Here is a 21,793-nt window from a genome sequence, read left to right as displayed (position 1 = left end):
ATTTAATCTAGAGCAGTTGAGGTCTCCTTCCAAATTTCCAAAAGGGAAATTAGGGCACTAGGGCATTAAAAATAGCAGACAAATGCTCCAAAAACCTCAAAAATGCTGGAAACCATCAAGCTATCATTTGTTTGAGGGAGGAGGGGAGGAAGAGTTGGGAAGCCACTTATAAAAGACCCACCCTCACAGTATCTGCAGGTTCCTGACTTCACAATCTGAAGACTGGCCGCTTGGAAGTCATTCCCCACTAAACTCGGAAGTCCCTTCCGACAAAGATTCACAGGACTCCTACCCTAGAAATCCTACCCTTTTATCTGGAACGGTTTAAGGTGATTCTACCAAGAGGCAGACACCAAATCAGATGTCCTCCTCCATTCAAACTCCACGATATTATAAAAATAAGCTTGAAAGAGCAACTGACAACAATAAGCCTCAAGACTTCCTTGGTGGTGCCGTGGCTCCGGCCCCACACTCCCAGTGCAGGGGGCCCAGGTTCAATCCCTGGTCAGGGAACTAGATCTCGCATGCCACAAGTAAAGATCTTACATGCCACTACCAAAAATCCTGCATGCCACAACCAAGATCCAGCACAGCCAAATCAATCAATATTAAAAAAAAAAAAAAAAAAACAACCCACTAAGTCTCAGCCTGCAAACAAGGGATGGCAATCCCAGCACCCCATACCTCCCTCAGCCCCAGTCCTTCAGTGCCACTGGGCACACAGGCACACAGTAGGCAGCCCCTAGACTGGAAGGCAGAAAAGGCTGGAGGAGTCTCTCTCTGCCAGGTGGGATCTGGCTATGTAACTATGGGCAACTCATTCTCTCTGGACTTTGGTTCTCTCATCTGGAAAATAATTACTAAACTCCTTTCCTTTTCTAAAATTCTGGGACTTCACAGACCAGCAGTTCTTTACAACTTTTTCTTCCTTCTGCGGTCCCCACCTTCTCCTCACTCTATGCAACTCAGGGGAAGACAGAAGTAAGGTCATCTCTGTATGTTTTTCTAGCAAGGCATCCTTTAAGCACATGATATACAACTTAAACCAACTGAGTTTAGTCACTTACTGTCTCCCTTTCGTTTCGTACCAGCGGGTTCTCTCTAAGCGTTAAAAGAGTAACTCAGGGACTTCCCTCAAGGTTTGGTGGCTACGACTCCGCACTCCCGGTGCAGGGTTCCCAGGTCCAAACCCTGGTCAGGGAACTGGATCCCACATGCTGCAGCCAAGAGTTCTCATGCCACTACTAAAGCACCCAGCATGGCGCAACAAAGATCAAAGATCCTGTGTGTCCCAGCTAAAACCCAGCACAGTCAAATAAATAAATACAAAAAACCTAGATTTTAAAATAAAAATTTTTTTAAATTACTCAAAACCAAGGGGAGGGGGAGAGCATGTGAGATCAGGGGTAGAAATAGGAGAATAGACAGAACTCCATCTGTCTTGATCAAAGTTGCCTTCATCTGACAAAAGGGTTATACTGCTATCTTTTTTAACTTAAAAATCACTATCTTATATCATCACTAAAGCCAAGTCTTCTCAACTCTGTGGTGCTGTGAATACAATCACAGTAGATCCCAATGAACCCCCAGGGTTCTGCGCATCCCAGTGAGGCATAAGTACTCTTACTGTTTTTCAGGGCGCTGGCAAATTCTGGGCCACCTTTGTCCTTGAAGACAGGGAAAACATCTGGTTGAGGAAGCTGATTGGTGGTCAGCAGAGCCTTTTGCAGCTTTATCCTTCCTTCCAAGAGCTGGTCCCACAGTGCTGAGACAGAAAATAGAATTCCATTTCTCAGTTATAAAATCTTCCTGTGGTGGGGAGTAGGGGAGGGACCGGAAATCAAAACAGCCTCTAAGCAGCACGGCTTTATCACAGTTTCATGCGATGGAAATGCTCTATTTATTACAGGAAATAAATCCAGTATCTGGATGCACGAGATATCTGGATAAATCCAGTATCTTGACTTGCTACCTGAGAGAAAGGATGCTACAGCCCAACGAGAGAAGATGCTCGTCTCCTCAACCTTCCTCAGCCGCCCAAAGTTCTAGGGCAGAGCCAGCGAAGCAGGTGAGGGTGGCAGGGGTGGGCCAAGCAGAGGGGAATGGTGCTTTAGGCCTCTAGGTAAGCGGGGCACGTCACCAACAAACTGGCAGGACACAAGACACAGGAGAGAGCAAGGGCTTCCCTGGTGGCTCAGACGGTAAAGAATCTGCCTGCAGTGCAGGAGACGTGGGTTGGATCCCTGGGTCGGGAAGATCCCCTGGAGAAGGAAATGACTACCCACTCCGGTATTCTTGCCTGGAGAGTTACACAGACAGGGGGGCATGGTGGGCTCAGTCAACGGGGTCACAAAGAGTTGGACAAGACTGAGTGATTAACACACACACACATACACACACACAAGGGAGAGAGCAAACTGCCTAAAACAGACAGACAAACAAAACGGAGAGCAAATGCAGACTCTGAAAAACAAGCAAACAGTGTACAAACCTATCTGATTCTTCACAGCTCGGCCTTTCTCCACCTCCTCGGAAACTCTGACCTCAGAGAAGGTCATCACCGCCCTGCCGTCCTCACTGGCCCTGGCTTCGGCCTTGTCTTCCTCACTCGCATCTTCAAAGTCTTCCTCACCTTCCCCTTCTTCCATACCACTCTCCTCCTCATCTTCCTCTTCCTCCTCACTGCTACCAAGGTCGTCCATTCCCTCAGTAAATTTTTCAAAGTCACTGATGCTCTGGACACTGAAGCCCGACGGTGTCCGTGAGTGGCTCCCGCTCCTCTTCTTCCAGGCCAGGCTGCTGTCCCCTTCGTCCTCACCCTCCTGATCCTCAGCACTCAGGGCTTCCTCATCGAACTCCTCCAGGCCCAGGCCCTCTGAATCTCCATCTGCAGACCCGTCCTCATCAGATATTTCTTTATCTAAACGAGGGAGGGAAAAGGAAAATCTTGAAACAAATACTTGGCCATTTCTTTCGTTTCACCTAAAGGATCATGGCACCTGTCCAAAAAAAAAAAAAGTATTACCGTACTCAATGCAACTCAATAGCACAATCCCTATCACACTAGTGATGCTTATTATTAAATACTTATTAAGCACCTATTATGAACCAGCCGTGGATAAAAACTAGAGACTGACAAGTAGAATGCAGTATCTGCGGGGAGGGGTTCACAGTCTGCTAGGAGTGGTAGATATACACAACCAACAACCACACTGCAGTGTCGTTAGTATAGCGAGAGATGGCTTCAGGTGAAAGACACCTTATAGCTTTACTTATTAAGCATAAGTAGCAGCTCATCAGACGGAGAAACGGGAAGGAAAGGAAAAGCAGCAGAGACAAAGGTCCAGCACACAGACGTGTCCTAAGGGAATTCCATGGGCAGCCACTGCTTGCAAGCCTCCCTGCCAACGCAGGGGACAAACATTCGACCCCTGGTTCAGAAGATTCCACATATTGTTTGGTGCAAGAAGGCAACTAAGCCTGTGCGCTGCAACTACTGAAGCCTGTGCACTGTAGAGCTTGCTCTGCAACAAGAGATGCTACTGCAATGAGAAGTCCATACACGGCGACTAAAGAAAGCCTACATGAAGCTACAAAGACCCAGCACAGCCAAAAATTAATTAAAAAAAAAAAAACAGTACATTGAGGTGCAGGATGCTGGGATATGAGCTCAGAGAGTTATTCAGGGTTTTTTCTTTTTTGTTTAATTTTAGGCTATGTCATGCAGCATGCAGGGCTTCCCAGGTGGTGCTAGTGGTAAAGAACCCGCCAGCCAAATGCAAGAGAGGTAAGAGACGTGGGTACGATCCCTGGGTTGGGAAGATCCCCTGGAGGACATGGCAACCCACTTCAGGATTCTTGACTGGAGAATCCCACGGACAGAGAAGGCTACAGTCTATCGGGTTGTACAGAATCAGACACGACTGAAGCGACTTAGCAGGAACACATGCAGTATGCTAGTTCCCTGACCAGGGAGCCAACCCGTGCCCCCTGCAACAGAAGTGCAGAATCTTAACCACTGGACCTCCAGAGAAGTCCCGCCAGGAGGGGTTTTGTCTTCCATGGGAAGGTGTCTAAACTTGATCCTTCAGTAAACGGAATATTAGTTATGGCTTCTGATTTTACTTATAGAAAAGTCTGATTATAGAAATTAAATTATAGAAAAAATTACTTTTACTTCTGATACAGGTCTTTCTGTATCATCATTGATCATCCAATCTCTCCCACTGCAGAACACGAAGGTCCCACATACGGTAAGCATAATTGTACGGGGCCCGTTACCAATAACTTTCTTCATAAAACAAAGATTTCATGAAAACATAACAGGTCTTAAGTACTTCTTTAAGTGAATATCAGATATACTTTAATATACAGACTCAAGACACAGAAGGCTGTCAAAACTATACAGTTCCAAATAGCAAAGAGAAATAATCCTTTAAGCTCTTTACAGGTATGATAGTAGTTTAAAGTATAGATCTTAGAGTCAGACTAACTTATTTGAGTTCTGGGCTGCACTTACTAGATATATGACCTTGCATAAGTTATGTAACACATACGCCCCTCAATTTCCTTATCTGCAAAATGGGGATAAAAAGTAGCAACCCCTTGGGGCTGCTGGGAAGATTAAACAAGATGATCATGTACCCAGAACTGTTTCAAGGCCTAAATCATGGCTATCAGAGCATGACTGATTATTTCTTTTACATTATCTGTGGGTTCTCAACATGGTCCCTCTGACCTCTCTACAGGAAAACAAATAGCATCCACTGACGAATCACCATATCCAGCCCCCTTCTCCCACTCAGAGAAACTCACAATCTTTAAAACTGTAAGCCTACATCCTCCTAACTCTTGCAGGGAACAGGGAAGGGTTATGAAAGTTTTACAATGGCAAAGAAATGAGTGTCACAAATTAATATTATCCAGTGACTCAGTGCAAGACTTGACAAATTAAAGGAAAATCTATGAGTAGAATGTTCATCAGACACAATTGAGGTGCCTTTTTCAACACATGCGTGTGTGTGTGTGTGTATGTGTGTGTGTGCTAAGTTGCCTCAATCATGTCCGACTCTGTGTGACTCCATGGACTATATACAGCCTGTCAGGCTCCTCATTCCACTGGATTCTCCAGGCAAGAATACTGGAGTGGGTTGTCATGCCCTTCTCCAGGGATCTTCCTGATCCAGGAATCAAACCCACGTCTCTTACGTCTCCTGCATTGGCAGGCGGATTCTTTACTACTAGCGCCACCTGGGAAGCCCAACACATAGCCCTCTCCAAAATCTAAATATGGAAGGCCTTCTTTGTCACTCCGTTTCAGGGTGAACCATTAGTGTAAACATTAGGAATAGAGCAACTTAATAGCTCTAGGCTTTAGATTCCTTACAAAGTGAAATGAAGTACTTCAGAGGGCCATTTCTTAATGCCAAATCAATGACAGTAAGCGGGACATCCTAAGACAGTAAGTGGGGCATCCAGACTGGCTGTGCAGAAGTCACTCCCCCCCAAAAAAGATTTTTAACCCCCCCAAATTAGGAAAGACATGCAAATAGGTCTACTCACCAGATGAGCCTGACAGAGTCTGCTCCCAATGGTCTTCCTTCCAAGCCTTTCTAGACGTGGTCTTGCCAGAATATCTCTTGTCTGTGTCCAAGAGGGAGGCTGATGCCAGCTTTCGAATGCTACCCACCGCCTGAAAATCACCTTCCCCATCTTCCCCTTCATCAAACCTGTCAATCACTTTGGCAGCAGTGGCTGTGGGGGGAGGGGGGAAAGTAATCAGAACTTCCTGGTTAGAACCAACTTTAAGGACAACCCTGTTCAACCCTTTAAATTCATCCTCTGCAAAATCCCCACCAACTTCTGAGAACAGGGACCTCACTACCTCCAGACTACTCACACTACCTTGCTGCTATTCCTGAACAGAAAGCTAACTCTCTGCATCTACTAGAAATATATATTTCCAGGTCTTGGAACATAGACAACGAAGTCTAAATTCCTCCTCCACATGCGACAGTCACTCAGATATTTCGAGTCAGCCGTCATCACGTTGTATCCTACTCCAGCCCATGCCTCGGGAGTTTTCTTTGCTTATCCAGCCTAAACAACCTCAGTTCCTTCAACTGATTACTCTTAAGAAACGGTCCAGCACTCTCATTTATCCCTCTGTATTCTCCCTTCCTCGCACTTCTCGGACTCAAGCCTAAAGCAGGATTACTCTCAACTAGACGTTGAACAGCAGCTTACAGAACGGCAGCCTTATTCGTCAACCACTAAGCAAGTGTGTCGAGGCCTGAAAAGGCTTAAGGGGAACCACGGATGCCTACTTCTTCCTTCAATCCTCCAAGTAAGTTATCAGAGGCAGGCAGTTTTTTTTTTTTTTTAAAGAATGAAACTTCCTTCTCCTCATTTCTAGTGCGATGCCAGTAAGGGCATCCTGAAAGATGACTACCAACCCGAGGCCAACCTGGCCGTCCGCCACAGCCCTGGATCAACAGTTAACCCAAGCCTGAGTGCTCCGGGCGCCCCGCCCACCCGAGCACCAAGTCCAGAAAGCGCATCGGGAGAATCCCGACGCTCTCCTCCCCGAGTCCCAGGGGGCCCCCTTCCCGGGAAGCAGTTTTCCTCTTCGCAGGGGGAAAGGAGGGTAGGGTGGGCGGCAAGGCCCAGCTGCCGGCTCCTCACGCGCCGCCCAAGTCCTCCCGGGACCAGGCCCGCCGCTCCGCACGTGGCCTTGCCCGCGTCAGGCCTCACCCTCCTCCGGATCTGCCTCAGGATCCGCCTCGCGCGGTCCCGGGTTCAACAACTGCTCTAGCTGCAGCGCCAGAGGCTGCGGTCCCGCCATGGTCACCAAGGCCTCGCCCGGCGCCGCGCTTGTGAACGTCGCTCTCTCCCTGCCAAGTCCTCTCGCCTGAGAGACGGATCCTCGCGCACCTTCAGGGACGCGCCGAGCCGCACGCCCGGCTCCGGGTCGCCAACTTCCGGGAGGCTCCCAGGAGGGGGCGGGGCTGGCGTCACTACGGGCGTTGCTAGGACGGAGGCGCACGCGCACGGAAGGCTGCAGCGTGTGCGTGTGCGCCTGCGCCGAGGGGCGGGGGTAGGGGTGAGGTTGGGCCGCGCGGGAGCGCGCAAGGGCACGTGGCTACCTCTGGCCCAGAGCCGAGACTCGGTGAAGCGCTGCTCGCCTCCTCCTGCGTAAAGTATGCCTCGAGATTTGTCCGAGATTTGCTTGGAAATAAAGAGTAGTGTAGCCATGACCTGCGGTGACTGATTTGGAAAACAGGAGGAGTAAAGGGTGAGCGTCTCGAGCCTCACGTGTACTTTAGGGCAAGCACAGACTGGGATCCAATTTGGAGGAGTCTGGGGCGTGGCGCACGCCTCTGACCCACCGGTAGTCCTGATTTGGAAATCCTACCTAAGGGTTGGGCATGTGTTAAGTGTGCGGTGGACTGCTGGCATCTTTATTAATAGGAATAATTATTACAGAAAGTGCTATGGCTGTGCATAAATAAAGATCGATTCTATAACTTTTCCAAGTAGCCTTGTCTGTGCAGGGAAAAGGGGACGAAGTGAGGACTACTCTACCGCATACCCATCAGGAATGATAACCTTGGTGTTCAAAGGGCATACACTTTAAACTGGTGTACAAATGGGGAAAACTCAGGTCTACAGTAAGAGGGGCAGAGATGGACTCAAAATATAAAGACCCAATGGGATCAATTTAACTGCACCCACGTACATAGAAAAATACAGTCCCTTTATATGCACTTTCCTTCATCATGCATTCCCTGACTGCCCGCTATGTGGCAGGCACTGCTAAATGAGATACAAAGATGAGTAAGTTAGATTCTCCCCTGGTGGTGATCAGTGGAGGAGGGCAAACAAACATGTAAACAGAAGCTGTAAAAAGGGATCATCACGGAAGAACAAAGTAGTCTCTCCTTACAGTGTCTGTTTGAGGTCACCTGTAAAGACCTTGAAGCTCCTAAACAAACTGCCTCAAATGGATCCAGAAAACAGGGTTGGGGTGGCCTCCTGCCCTTCCTGGAAGCAGCCCAGGCCGTTTGGATCCCACAGCTGAAGCTTGGGGAGCCCCCAATTCTCCAGTGTCTCACATGTAACCCAAGGAAAGTGTGGGTCCCTGACTTCCCTGTCTTCATACGCCACCAGCGTCAAGAACAACAAAAGGCTACTTGTCCCTTGTCTGCTGCTTCCTAGGTGGCTGTGGCGGGGGAAGGACCGCCCTCAGGGAAGACATTCACAGAGTTGGAAAGGAATGAACTCCAGGTTAAGATGGGAGCACCCTAGGCAAGGCACTGAGGCAAGGAGAACTGCTTTTTATCACCTGCAATAGAATTCAGTCTAGAAAACAGCTTTAAAGCAAAAACACAAATAACATAGCCCCTTTAATTGCAGTCTGATGCCTGCATCTGGGGCCTCCAGAGCAAAAGCATACTCAGTGGGCTGGGCCAGCCATCGCCCTGGGCTTTGAAGGACAAAAATGTTTCCCTCAACCCAATTTAGGAAACTACTCCCCCAGTTCTCTTCCTTTCCTGTTTGGGACACTGATAAAGCTCAGAAACCTGGTCTTGGGGTTAAAAAAAAAAAAAAAAGGTGAGGGAGAGAAAGGGAGGAGGGGGGAGGTGAATCAAGGCAGAGACCACCTCTAAGCTGTCGTGCAAACAGGACAGTGCTGGATAATTCTGGGCAGAAAACGTCTGCTCCCCCACTCTGGTTTCCGGCCAGGTGCCCACTGACTTGGGAAGCCTTTTGAAGAAATCAAGACCACCCTACTCCTGTTACACGTATCTCAGGGGCCCCAAAATGCTTCCCCTGCCTTCCTACGCCATCCTGAGGATAGAGAGGGGACTCCAGGAGCGGAGGAAAGAAGTCCTAGGACTTGAGATGTCGCTGGGAGATGGAGATGCAGGAGGCAGCACGCTTCTAAAAATCCCCTCTCTGGGGGGCCCTCCTGGCTTGACTCTGGTTTCCTGAGAAGGGAGGAGGGGTTTCCTGATGGGGGTGGGAGTGGAGATGGAAGATGGACTATGGGAGGGGCTATTTTTAAAGACTCTACCTCTTAGAAGAAATGTAAACCCTGGCTAGTAAATGTAAACCCTAGTGATGTGAGCAACAGAGATGAGGACAGGCAAGGGAGCATAATAAATGGGAGTATGCTCCCTAAAGAACAGTCCTCTCTGGAGAAATGGTCAGAGGGTCTCCCAGTTCACGGCTCCTCTGCCTACTGCCTCAGAGCTGCAAAGTGGCAGACAGATGTAGGAAGAGCAGACATAGGCAAAGGTGATTTGGATACCACCCCCTTCCCCATTCTCCCAGTCAGCTGTCTGTTCCAGGAGCTCAAGAGTTTAGGGAAACCAGGTGCTTATCCTTCTCTCTTCTCAGATACTCTCCAGGGTCCCACGCCCCTGCCAGTGCCTGTCCAATATTCCTCCCCTACCTCGTCTCACCCCAAAGCAGTTCCCACTTGCCCCCATTCTGGAAAAGAGAGGTGGGTGAGCTTTGCCTCCCTTGCCCAGGGCAGGCTGGAACCCTGAGGGCAGATGGCTAGAGGTGGCGGCTCTAAGATGGCCACGGGGAGAAACCAGGCTGCCAAGCCCAGGAAGGAGAAGAGACTACGCTCTCAACTCTCAGGGCAGAAGGGGACCACCCGGCGCTCCCCTCCTGCCCTTAAGGCATCTCCTCAAACCTCCTGACACCCTGGGGATGGTGCTGGGCTCCTCTGCACCTCAGAGCCAGAGGTAGGGGGCACAGCTCTGATGGGCAGGAGAACAATCCTTGACATTCCTAGATCTCCCCTTCTTGGGCGGCTCCAAATATGACTGCTAAACTTTGCCACCTGTCCAGGGCCTCCTTAGGGTTCTGGATACAGCGCCCAGTGGGAAAGACTAAGCTGCTGCTGGGATCCACGGAGTCAGAGACAATTGCGTGCACCCGGAGCACCAACTCTAAAATGCCTATTATCAAGTACTGGATTCCACAATGAAACTGCTAAATAATTCAGCAGGCTTGATAGGAAAATGCAGCTTCCCAATGAGCATACGTTCAGTTAAATGAATGTCTTTAAAGGAGGCTGGCTATAATAAATAAGTTGGCTATGATTTAATGTATATAAATGCTAAAAGGGCAAAAACAAAGCGATCCAGTGATTACACACAAAATAGATAAAGAAATGTGCTGCATGCAGAGGCTAGGAGTTTCAAAAGTCTTCCCAGTATTTCATAAATTTGGATTTCTGAAAGAACAGATTCCACCCTGATAGTCCTGCTCATTGGATAAGCTGTCATGTGGATGCAGTGAAATATGGCTTATTTTAAAGCCTTCTTAGCAAGAAAGATACACTTGGTTGTGTCTTAACAAAATATGAAAACACTGGAAATTGCACCCCATTTCAAGTAAAACCTTTGGGTTTTTTTTTTTTTAATAAGGAAATAAAGAATCTAGACTGAAATCTAGGTGATAATGGAAAAGAAATTCTGGAACTCTAAGTAGTGTCTGATAGTAAAACACACACATGTATTTCACAGCAGATAAAATATTTAAATTCCTTCCATGTTTAATGAAGGCTTGGAAGAGGTTGAACTACTTTTCAGAACCTATTGGCAACTCTCCGTTGAAATTTGATTTCTATATTGGTTTTTTTTTTTTTTTTTTTTGCTCATCTTTCAGAGAAGGTAATATGTATCTTGTGCCAAGCAAAACAGGTTTCCTTCTGGGGAACTTCAAATGAAACAAATACTATAAAACAACTGTTTCATATCAGTTCTGTGAAAGGGATTAAAGTATTTCATTTCTAGCTGTGCTGTACCTTCATTTTATGTTATCTTTCAAACCACCAAATTAGAAAGCAGGATTATCTATGGGAAATGAAACAGAAAAGTATCACCTCTAACCACCTATTTACAGGTAACTGACATTCACCAGTCAGGTTTTGCCTGTTTAGAGGGGGGAAGGAGAGAGGGCGTGGGGTCTCATGCTTAATCACAGACTGAGACCACTCATTTTTAGCCATGGATTTGATTTCTATTTCCAATTCTATATTAACTTATCAACAAACATATCTTCAAATGTATCCATTAAAATCCGCAGAATGCAAATCTGTAGTTAATAACAGCAGGAAGGCACCGAGAAAAGCCTGGCTGGCATTAGCAAGGGGGTTCAACCACAGTCAAGGTGAAAACGGGTCCCCCCTAGTCCTGTCTCTCTTCCTCCTGGTTTCTGAGGGATCACTCCACTCCCCATCACAGGTCAATGCTAGTTGTCAAAACAGAAAATAACACACCGATTATCTAAACATCAGATTTTCTATTTTTATTAAAAACTCACAAATTTATTCAACATGTTTCCTTTCATACAGTGAATGGTCTAATATGCACTGGAGGTCACACAAGCTTAGGTTTATCAGAACAATAAAAGACATATGAGAAATTTAATTTATAAAGAAAAAAAGTAGCAGCTGTTGACTGCATATTTGACCATAAAATTTAAATATTCTGGACTTTTATTTTAAAGACACAAAAATAAAACCTGTGTGGGTCTATATAAGTCATATTAACAATTCCATGAATGTTCAACAGGACTAAAAATTAGCAAAGATGTTTTTTCTTTAAACCTTGTAACACTTTTTTTTTTTTAACACTTTCTTCTGGTTGTGGTGCCAGGCACCTTTACAGTATTTGTGCTATAATTATTCTATTTGGCAAGTGTCTGAATATCATGTTTTCTCTTTGCCTTGTGTAAACAACACCTTTTTACATACTAGCACAGTGAGCTGTGAGCCCTGCAAATCAGAACATCTACAGGAAAAGAAAATGAACAATTTTGGTTGATTGCTCAAAACATTTTGTTTTGAACAAGAGGTTTCAAAACAGAATATATTAGTAAAACACTGAACTCCTGAATTTAACATTATACGTAAACAGTTGACTGTTTTTAGTTCAATAGTCTTTTTTTTTTTTTTAATTTTGTGTGTGTGTTTGTGAAGGTAGAATACTTATTTTGTACAGCTGATGTTCAAGTCATTTTACTAAGAGGTCTGGCTGGAGACCAGAGTATCGAGTGTGTCTGCGTGTGTCTGTGTGTGTAGAGCTTTGTGAAGGTAGAAGAGTTGATACTGAGGGCTTTACACTTAGAATTTTGCAATTTTGGCAAAAACAAAAAAACCAAAAATCCCAGATAGACAAAAAAAATATATATATATAGTCCCACCTGATGCACAGCAGGTCGGCGTTTCTGAAGCTCTGAGAGTTTGTGGTCGCTGTTGCTGAACTCTGAGCCAACTCTAATAGATGTCTCAGAGCCTGAGATGTCTATTGGCCGGCCCCGGAGCGCCCCCGGCCGCTTCGCCCAACTCAACTGTCTTCGGGCACAGCCTCCCTCCCCGCGGCTCCGGGCGTCACCCCACTGGCTAGCCGCCCCCGCGGCTGCCGTGGGTGTTTTTCCGCGGCCCACCGGCCCCAAGCTCACGCCGGAGGCGTCGGTCCGAGGATCCGAGTCCAGTGGGAGGTGGGGAGAGGTCTGGATTTCCCGCCGGTGCCCGAGTTTTGCACCTTGCCAGCCAGCGCTCGGATCCCCGTCCTACCTCCAGGCGGATCCGGATCCTATTTCGCGTCCCCCGTTCCCATCCGGTCTCCGCAGACGGAAAATGGTCCCCGAGGCTGGAGGCAGGAGGGGCGGGGAATGACTTGCTTTTCTGTTTTGTGTATGTTTTTTTTTTTTTTTCTGTTTTTTTTTTTTTTTTCTGTTTTTCTTAAATAGAAGGTTCATTTCTGTACAACCGCGAGCTCCGCGGGCGGTGCGCGACTCCGCTACCACACGGCCGCCTCGTTCATTTCTGGGGGGTGAGACAGGTGGTTCCCATAGCTCGCCCCGCCGTTGACCGACAGCGACGAGAAGGGTGGGCTGGGCCCGAAGACCTCGGCCGACATGGAGTGGAGAGGCCCGGGCAGGCTGGGCTCGGGGCTGGGCGAGTCCCCGGGAGGGTGCGCCAGGATGTCGGTGAACCGCTGCGCCTCACTCGACGGGTGGTGGCCGGGCAGCGGGTGCTCCAGGCCACCCAGGGGTGTCCCGGAAGGCCCGGACGACGGCACGAAGGGCAGGTCCACCGGCGTCTGAGCCTGCGAGGACGGGGGGCCTTGCGGAAAGAAGTCGTAATTGCCTCCGGGCCCGTAGTACTCGCTCTGGTAATCTGCGGTGGCGGCGGGAGAGGGGACGTCAGGGCGGAGCCCCGGCTGGGGCGGGGTGACAGGGCGGGAAGGCGCGCTAGCGGGGCTGGGGAGGGCAACGCCGGGGCTCTCCTGCCCGGCTCCCCTGCCCGGCTGGGCGCACGGAGGAGGCCCAGGTGCAAACGCGGGAGCTGCTCCCTCTCTGCCCACCGGCCTCATTCAGAACCGGGAATTCTATCCGGTCTCACTGCCTCGCCGCATTTCCTCCCCAGCCTCCACCCCTCTCTCCCGCCCTCTCTGCTTCTGCAGAAAGCCAGGAGCGTCTCCACGCTGCCGCCCGCTTCCAACGAAACGAAACCGGGCCTGCCCGCGCCCTGCCCCCGGGCCGCGCACCCACCTCCGTAGAAGGAGAAGGGCCCGTTGGGAAGGAGCTCGCCCGGCTCCAGGCGGTCCACGAGCGGCCGCATTCGGCGCGGACTGCGGAAGAAGGCGTGGCGCCGGGCGCCCAGCGCGCTCAGCTGCTTCATCCTCCGTTCCTTGGAGCGTCGGTTCTGGAACCAGACCTGAAGCACACACGACTTGGGGTGAGGCCCCGGAGACCGTACCTCCGACTTTTCGGGTGTGCGGCTGCTCCTGGCCCCTCACCCTTCCACCTCCCAGCTCGCGGATTCCCAGCTGTGTGTTTTGTGTCTTGTATATTGCGGAGGGAGGGGGGGGGGCGGTGCGTGTCTTCGAGTAGAACCACGCGGGGTGGCCCTTGAGACAAGGGTGGACAGGATTCCCGGCAGGGGTACCTGGGCAAGCCGCCCTGCCCAACAGGAGACAGTTGGAGTTGTTTCTAACAATCGCAGCGAAACACTTGCAGCTTGTAAACGCGGAGGCGCTTAACCTCCCCAAAGACTCACGGCTTCCCTTTCACTGACCCTGGCCGCACCCCCACCCCGCATGATAGTGACAAAGATCCAAACAGCCTCCTGTTGACAGTCTCCCGAAGACAGTGACACCAAAACCCACAGCCTCCATTCCGCACCCATGCACTATCTCCCAGTGCCAGACATACTCGTCCATAGGCTCTCACTGTTAGAGACATGGCCGAGCAACCTCCCATTCACCTGCGCACATGAGCGCACAGCAGAGCGTCTCCGCGGAGGGCAGCCTGCATGGTGCGCCTACTGCACACACCTCCTTGGCACATTTCCCCATGGCCTCGCAGAGCCGCCAGGCACCGGACACCTAACCTTGGGCTCGGGACTCGGGCCGAACCACCCGCAGGTTCAAAATCTCACAGCGCGCACCGGCGCAGCTGCCTGGATGGCCGCCTCCGGTCCCCAGGCGACTCAGGAAGGGCCGCAGCAGAGCGGACTCCCGCCCCGACCACCTTCCCTTCAAACCTGGGCAGCCCACCTCTCTTTGGAGGGGAGGTCTGCTGGCGGGGAGGGGGCGGGGGGGCTGGTTTAACTGGAGCCAGAGACCCGCAAAGTTGGGGGCGGGGACACCGAGGGAGACCATGGATTGAGACCACGGATTAATCCCGCGATGCACGGCGACCGCTCGGCTCCTCCCGGATAGGGGTGGTAGGGCAGAAAAATAGGTCGGTACTCCCAACGCCGCGTCCCGACGCAGCGCCCTCCTCCCGCCTCATGCCCCGCCGCCCCGTCTCTCCCCCACCGTTACCACTATCATCTGCGTTGGACCCGAAAGAGGAGGTTTAGCGAATTCCAGATGCCCCGCACCTCTGGTGCGACGTCAAAGTCGGAGCCGGGTAGGGGTGTGTCTGGGCCTCTCCCCTCCCTTCTGCCAGCCTCCAGGGATTCGCTCCGCTCCTCAAAGCTGCTCCCCCACCCCCCACACCCAGGCTCAACCTGCAGGTTGCACCTTGAGGGAACTAAGTGGCATGCTCGGCCCTGACCTGGATGACACGCATGTTGAGGCCGGTCTCCTGAGCCAGCTGCTCGCGGATGTGGCGCGTGGGCTTGGGTGTGGCGGCGAAGGCGGCCTTCAGCGTCTCCAGCTGCTTGGCCTTGATGGTGGTGCGAGGCCCTCTCCGCTTGGCCCCCAGGTTCTGGTCGTCGTTCTCATTGCTGCCCCCTTCCTTGTCCGACACGTTGGCGCTCTCCGAGTCCTTGGCGTCGTCCTGCGACGGGTCTTGGGAGTCCGGAGACAAACTGGGGTCACTGCCCGTGGTGGCTGGGGAGAGGGAAGGGACAGGTGAGCAGCAGCCAGTGGCGGGCCTTCCTCCCCCGAGGCCCACGCACCCGGAAGGAGCTGGGCATCAGGTCCTCACCCGAGTGGAGGCTGTTCTCTTTGGCGACGCTGCTGTTGCTTAGGTAATCCTCTTTGCAGACAAACTTGCTCTCGTCGATGATGTAGAGCTCCTCGCCGGTGGACAGCTGCTTGTTGCACATCATGCAGGTGAAGCAGTTCAGGTGAAACACTTTGCTCCGCGCTCTTCGCACCAGGTCGCTCGGGGAGATGCCCTGCGCGCAGCCGGCACACTTGGTACCGAAACACCTGCGGGCGGTGAGGGGGGAGGGGTTTCGGGTGGGATTGGGCCGAGGGAAGCCAGAGGGCAGGAGAAAGGCGATCGAGACATTAGAGGAAGAATAGTGGTGGGGGAGGGGGGTGGAGAGAAAGAGAGAGAAAGAACCAAAAAGGAAGAGAAGCAGGCCAATTAAGCAGGCCAGAACGCAGGGGGAGAGAGCGCGGGCACCAGTGAAAAGTCAGGGCGGAGATACACATGGTTACAATGAGGGAGCAAGGAGTTTAAGCCGCCGCCACCCCTAGCCTCCTGCCCCGTGTTGTCCCAGAGGGCAAAAGCGCTGAGGGAAGGAGGCAGGCACCTATTTTCCGATTAGATTCAGAAAACCGAATTAGATCTCCATTCTAAAGCGGCCGAAGCACCGCCGCTTTCTGTGCATTGCCTCTTTCGTCGTTTCAAAAAGAACCCATGTGCAGGCTGGGGGTTGGCAAGGTCCAGTCCCACCGCGGGTAAACAAACAGCCGCGGAGAGCCTGGACGGCCACAGCCCGGGCGCTCCCACGTTCCAGCCCAAAGCCCGGCTGGTCGGGGCAAGCTAGACCGCGTCGCGGCTCTAGGTGCCGGGATGCGCTTCGCGGGAGGCAGGCTTCTGGGGCCCACTGGCAGCCTGCGGTGCTCGCCGTTGCCCCGCTCGGCTCTCGCCAGTAACCAGAGGCCAGAGGCCCAGCCCGCGCTTCCTCTCGGCAATACCAGCGGACCGCGCTTTGCTCCGTGGGCCGCCTCCACGGGGGCCGCGCATCCCTGGGATGCACCGGGGACAGCGCTTCCGGGGCCTCTGGGCAAAGCTACCTGGTTGGCTTCGAACCCCTCCTCTGTCCGCCAGTTTGATCTGTCACCACAGAGAAAAGCAGAGACTAAATCAGCCAAGGAAACTGAGATTTCAGACCGGCCTAAGGGAGGATCAATTCGAATTTGCTCCAGTTCTGTTGGTTTGTGTGTTGTGTGGTCTTGGTAACAGGATGGCGAGTTAAAATGCTCAGGGGAGCAGGGCTGTCGGGAGGCTTCTCAGGCTCCAACGAGCCGGGTCTCCGCTTTCCCCCAGGTCTCCACAAGGAGGTGGCCGACGGTGGCGGCCAGAGCCCAGAAGAGCTCCGAGCGGAGCACGCGCCTCACTGCTGAGGTCGGTGTTGCGTGGAGGCCGAACCTGCTGGCCACGCGGGCAGCCGGGGAAGGTCGTCTTGCAGGCTGCAGCCTCCGGCACGTCACAGGCTACCAGTGCAAGTAGTGTGGCCAGCTCGGCCCATCGGGTGTCAGGAAGACCCTGGGCCGTGCAAGATAGGCCCCCGGGCCCGAGCTCTTCCCAGCCGCTGACCCTGCAGGTGACTGGACGCGCCACGCCAAAGGCTCCGCGGTTCCCGCCAAGACTTCTGGGGGGTGGGGGGGGATGGAAAAGGTAGTGGGACGCAGCTTAGCCCGGGCTTCTAAGCTCAATCTGGAGGACGAGTCAACCGGGGAGGCAGGAAGAATGCAGTTGCTGAACACATCTGCTAGGGGAAAGATAGGACGCGGGGCTACACCTTCTGAGGCTGTTCTACCTCCTTCCAAGCCAGGAGGAGCTTCTCGCTCCGAGGCGAGTTCAGACTGTTTCTTCCCAGGCACGTGCAGCCAAGCCCGGACCCACAATTTCCAGGGCGAAAGCAGGCCGCATCCTCGGCGCCCAGCGCGCGCCAGCTGGCCAAGAGGCGGGACCCCCACCCCCCGCCCCCGGGGACTTGGCTGCCCCTCTCCAAACGCAGCTCCCAACGCGGGTCGGCCGCGGCCACGCTGACCTCTGATCCGAAGCCGGCTGGGAAGGGCCCGCGGGGAAGCAGCGGCCCAGGCGGCGCGCGAGGGAAGAAGTACTCACCGGAAGAAGTCGTTTTTGCAGTAGAGCTTGCCTTCCCGGGAGAAGCACTTCTCGGTCAGGTTGCATTTACATTCACAGCACTGGACGCACTTGACGTGCCAGGCCCTGTCCAGCACGTTCAAGAGGAAGCGGTCCAGGATGGGCCTTTTGCAGCCGGCACAGTGCACCATGGTCTTTGGTTTGGTCGGGTGAGGCCCGGAGAGAGAAGCGCAAGATAAAGCCGAGGGGATGACTCACGAGGACGACCGGCAGCCCCTTCACGAAAGGCGGCACACACTTCGTCGGACAAATCAAAACCCGCACCGGAAAATCAGACAGGGAGGAAGGCTGATAGGGGCGTGGTGGGGGGCGCCGCTTCCGAGAAGTGTGCAGCCGGGCAGTCCCGGGGCCTCCGGGGCACAGCAGCGCCGCCGCAGCTCGCGGGGCGAGGAAAAGTCTCAGGCGGGCGAGCAAAGCGACTCTTCAAGCCCAGAGCTCGCGGAGGAGTGAAGGTCACCGAAAACGGCGACGGGAACGGAAATAAACACACCGGAGTCGGAGAAGCACGACGCGGCTGGCCGGGGTTGCGGGGACAGCGCCGCTGAGTTCTCTCGGGCTTGAGGTAGAGCTGTCAGAAGGCAAAGTGCATCTGCTCTTGTCGGGGTAGGAGGGCGGGGGTGTGTGTGTGTGTGCCGGCTTGCCCGCCACCTGAATTTCCCCTCCTCTTTCGATAAAGAAAAGAACCAAGCGAATAGAGAAGCTTTGGATCCTAAACTGCCGGCATCGCTCAGCGGGTCGGGACGCGCTGGGCGCCCGCGGTGGGCCTGGGAGAGGAGGGAGCAGGGGCTGGCTGAGGCGGGGAGGGAGGGAGGAGGGGAGGACCGGAGGCAGATCTCGTTGTCGATTGTTGTCGTTGCTTAGGTTTCCCCTTTTGGAGAAGAGTTCTCTTGTCAACCGAGAGCGGAGAGGGACAACTCCGCGCGGACGCAGCCAGGTGCGCGCGCGCGCTCCCCACCGCCCCAGCCCCGTCACCTCGGCCAGTGGCCTGCCGGGTGGCCTCCGTCTCCGCGGGACAGCCCTCCCCGCGCCTGGTCTCCTTCGGAGATGGGGTGCCGTCCGGCTCCTCACCGCGCCTGGCCGTGCATCGTGGCTCCAGTCGCAACTCGCGGCCTCCTGGGCGCGCAGCTCCACATCGCTCGGCCCACGCTCCGGCTGCCTCCGTGCAAACCCACAGTCTCTGGACTTTCTTTTCTTTTCCTTCCCCCCTCTGTTTTTCGTTGGGGTAGCAAATCTGTGTTTCCTTTCTAGCCTCTTTCCTTCCTTTTTTTTTTTTCCTTTTGCAGCGGGAGGAGTCGGGGAGAGGGTGTGTAGCTTGAAGAGCTTTAAAAACAAAAAACAAAACCGTCCTGGTGCAGCGGCTACAGTTGTACGCGGCTGGAACAGCTCGGCCTGGGCCGCCGCTGTCGCCGGCTGTCCCCGGACAGGCGTCCCTCTGTGCCTGGTCTCCTGGCCCAGTCCGCCGCCCCGGCGCGTCTCTCCCCGGCTCCGGCGGCTCGGTCACTGCTCCCGGCTGTTGGCTGGGCTCTGGAAGCCCCCTTGCCTTAATGCAGCGCCCGCCGACGTCACGGCGGCCTGCGACCAATCAGCGGCTCGCGGTCCCTCTGTAAACCATCCTGCATCTCCCGGCTGGGGAGAGTGCCGGGAGACCGCGTTTCGAGGATCAGTGGCGGCTGCCACCGCGGCCCTGCGCGGTGCGGGCGGCGGGCAGCGAGGTGCCCGGGTCCCCTCCTGCTCCGGTAAGGCGTCGCTTGCGGTAGGAGAGACTGAGAGAGCGCGTGAGTGGGAGCAGGCGGAGGGCAGACTTCTGCCCTGAGGGTGGGTGGTACCCAAGATCGAGCCCTGTTGGAGGTTGGGGTGCGGCTGGCTTCGGGAGCCTCGGCGGCCCAGGCGCACTGTTTGGCTTTGCAATTCAGCGGGTGCTGGGTCCCTCCCCACCGCCACCCTTGCTTTCTCGGCCTAGAAGTTTGCCCCGAGCACCGCGCGTCTTTGGGGGCGTAGAGGGGAGGGAGTTTGGCAGCAGAATCTCTCTCCTCCCGTCTCTCCTTCTGTGCCCCCTCCCCCAGTCCATCCAAAGTCCACAGGTTCCGGGGCTCTGGGAGATCTGGGTGTCTGTTTCCCGCAGTGCCGTCTTGGAAAGTTGATTCCGGCGGTTTCCTGGTGGGGGCGGGGGAGACCGGAGGCGCGGCGCCCGGGAGGGGGGAGGAAAGGAGTGGGTGGGGAAGCGCCTCGGGTGAGGAGTTGCTACCCCGGCGAGAAGTGGAGAGAAAACTGCGATCCGGAGACACCTTTTACAGACGAAAACAAACGACTAGGCGGGAAACGGTGGGGGCAATAGCGGCGGCCGAGGGTGGGGGTAGTAGTGACGGAGGGAACGGCGACGTCCTGGGGACTCCACCGGGAGACTGAGAAGGATGGGGGTGTGCGGAGAACCGGCCCGGCCTCCCCGTCTCCCCTTTCCCAGGCTGCAGCTTCCCAGACAAGCTTGGCACCAGCTTCCCCAGAAAAGCGCAGAGCACAGCCCCTGGTAGCTCGCGTCTTACGGAGCCCATGCCTTCCTCATTTTCCTCGGAGTATAAACTAGGGACCACTGCGCGCGGGGGGCAGGTTCTCCCAGAAGTGCGGGCCGAGTCTAGGTCCTGAGAGTCTTTGCCTCGAAGAACCACTCTAGCTCCGCGGCCCACACCAAATGCCAAATTCGTTTCGACAGCACCATTCCTAGACTTAACCCGGACTCTTCCGAAGTGAAATCTGAAGGTGGCAGGACTAGGCAAGCCCTGCTTTTGCTCCTCGTTTTTTTTTTTTTTTTTTTGCGGAAGGAGCGTTAGGACGGCGCATTCGGCTCAAATGTAGAAGGCAATAAAGATGGGCAGCCAGCCAGCCCGGTCTGGCCGGTGTTTGGGGAATGGCTTTTTGACCCCACACGCGGGGCTAGGTTCAGACATCTCTCTCCCAGCTAAGTTGGAGGAAATGCTCCCCTAAACGCAACTGTTATGAACCTGGGCAGGCAAGGAACTCAGTTCTTTGCAAATGGAATACCCTCTTCGAACGAACCGGGAAGCCCGTACAGCGAATTTGGTTTGCGCTCGGTACGTTGGGGTTTTAGGACTCTGCCAACACTGCTTTCCATCCTTAAACCTCCGTCCGCACGACCCTGCACCCCCGAAGCCCGCTGGCAGCCCCCTCGCCTTGCGGCCCGCCACACCTTTCGGTTGGAAACCGAGCCAAGGCCGGCTGTGCGCCTCTCTGGCTCTCCGCCCATCTGGACCTCTGGATCCGAGGCCCCTTTCGCCGTCTCCGCACCCCCTCCACACACACCTGGACTCTGGCTCCCCACTGCGGGGAGGGCGGCGTTGGGGCTGATTCTCTCTCTCTGTCTCTCTCAACTGCCCCCTCCTCGGATCTCTCCCAGGCCGGGGCTCAGGGCGGAGCTGGGGAGGGGCCGCGCTGTTCCCCAACCTAGCAGGCTAGTTGTGCGGGTTGCAACTTGGCTTTGTGCTCCTGCCGCGGACCGTGCTTTTCCAAGAACCATCCGAGTGGTACCCGGTACTCAGGGACCCCGGGAGACGCTAAGATCTGCGTGGCTGGGCTCCTCGCCGCCTCCACCCGGACCCTGAGGCGCCTTTCCAGCCTGCTGCGCTGGGTTAGGCCCGCGGTGGGGGTGGGGGATGTCCTCTGAGCCGTCTCCCAGCTCTCCCCACCTCCCCTATACCCCCAGCTGTCTTGGTTCTTGCCACCAGCGCGCTCAAGTCAACCGCCCCTTTCTGGAATCTATAGCGGACCCTGTCCCGAGTGGCTCGCCCCCGCCCCCGCCCCAGCTGGGCTCCTTCTCATGCAAAGTAGAGGGACCGCGGGGGTGAGTGGGGGGCGGTCGGTGGGGACCTCCAGGGCGACAGCTGGACCCGGCTGCCGGCCCTTCCTGAGCCCAAGGTCCTCCCCAGCTGCCTTTAGAATGGGCTGGAAGACGTTGCTGCGCCCGTTTGGGGGTGCAGGGACCTCTAGTGGGGGGACAGAGGGTCCCTCCCTGTGCTCGGATAGTGGGTTAGGGGAGCTGAGGGTGAGGACAGGACTCTGACTGGGACAGGTTCTCCGGCTCCAGTGTCCAGATGACTCAGTAAACAGGTCCTGGGGAACCAACCCGTGAGTCTAGCAGGGGTTTGGGGAGAGCAACTCAGAGCGGGCCTGCTGACTC

General features: G+C 54.1%; 2 protein-coding genes and 1 long non-coding RNA gene across 3 annotated transcripts in view; 1 reads left to right on the top strand and 2 right to left on the bottom strand.

The window, feature by feature from the left end:
• AATF (apoptosis antagonizing transcription factor) overlaps positions 1–6,988 on the bottom strand; it is a 111,282-nt gene extending 104,294 nt beyond the window's left edge. Inside the window, exons 1-4 of the mRNA XM_018064167.1 lie at positions 6,754–6,988; positions 5,563–5,754; positions 2,492–2,920; positions 1,628–1,765 (exon numbers count right to left, since the gene is read on the bottom strand). Coding sequence (XP_017919656.1) covers positions 1,628–1,765; positions 2,492–2,920; positions 5,563–5,754; positions 6,754–6,844 — 850 coding nt within the window. The 5' untranslated portion in view covers positions 6,845–6,988. The remainder of the gene's footprint in view (positions 1–1,627; positions 1,766–2,491; positions 2,921–5,562; positions 5,755–6,753) is intronic.
• LHX1 (LIM homeobox 1) lies at positions 11,648–19,130 on the bottom strand. The gene is made up of 5 exons (XM_018064166.1): positions 17,566–19,130; positions 15,466–15,692; positions 15,091–15,368; positions 13,579–13,744; positions 11,648–13,204 (listed from the first exon to the last, which is right to left on the bottom strand). Exons 1-5 carry the CDS (start codon positions 17,733–17,735, stop codon positions 12,825–12,827), a joined length of 1,221 nt encoding a protein of 406 aa, XP_017919655.1. The 5' UTR covers positions 17,736–19,130; the 3' UTR covers positions 11,648–12,824.
• Positions 17,734–21,793, top strand: part of LOC106503189 — a 44,465-nt gene continuing 40,405 nt past the window's right edge. The window contains exons 1-2 of the long non-coding RNA XR_001919649.1: positions 17,734–17,753; positions 19,060–19,340. This is a non-coding gene — a long non-coding RNA (uncharacterized LOC106503189). The remainder of the gene's footprint in view (positions 17,754–19,059; positions 19,341–21,793) is intronic.

The sequence above is a fragment of the Capra hircus genome, chromosome 19 (genome assembly GCF_001704415.2).
Source record: "Capra hircus breed San Clemente chromosome 19, ASM170441v1, whole genome shotgun sequence".
Classification (NCBI taxonomy): domain Eukaryota; kingdom Metazoa; phylum Chordata; class Mammalia; order Artiodactyla; family Bovidae; genus Capra; species Capra hircus.
The sequence above is the reverse complement of the archived record's forward strand: the minus strand, read 5'-3'. Positions and strand labels throughout refer to the sequence as shown.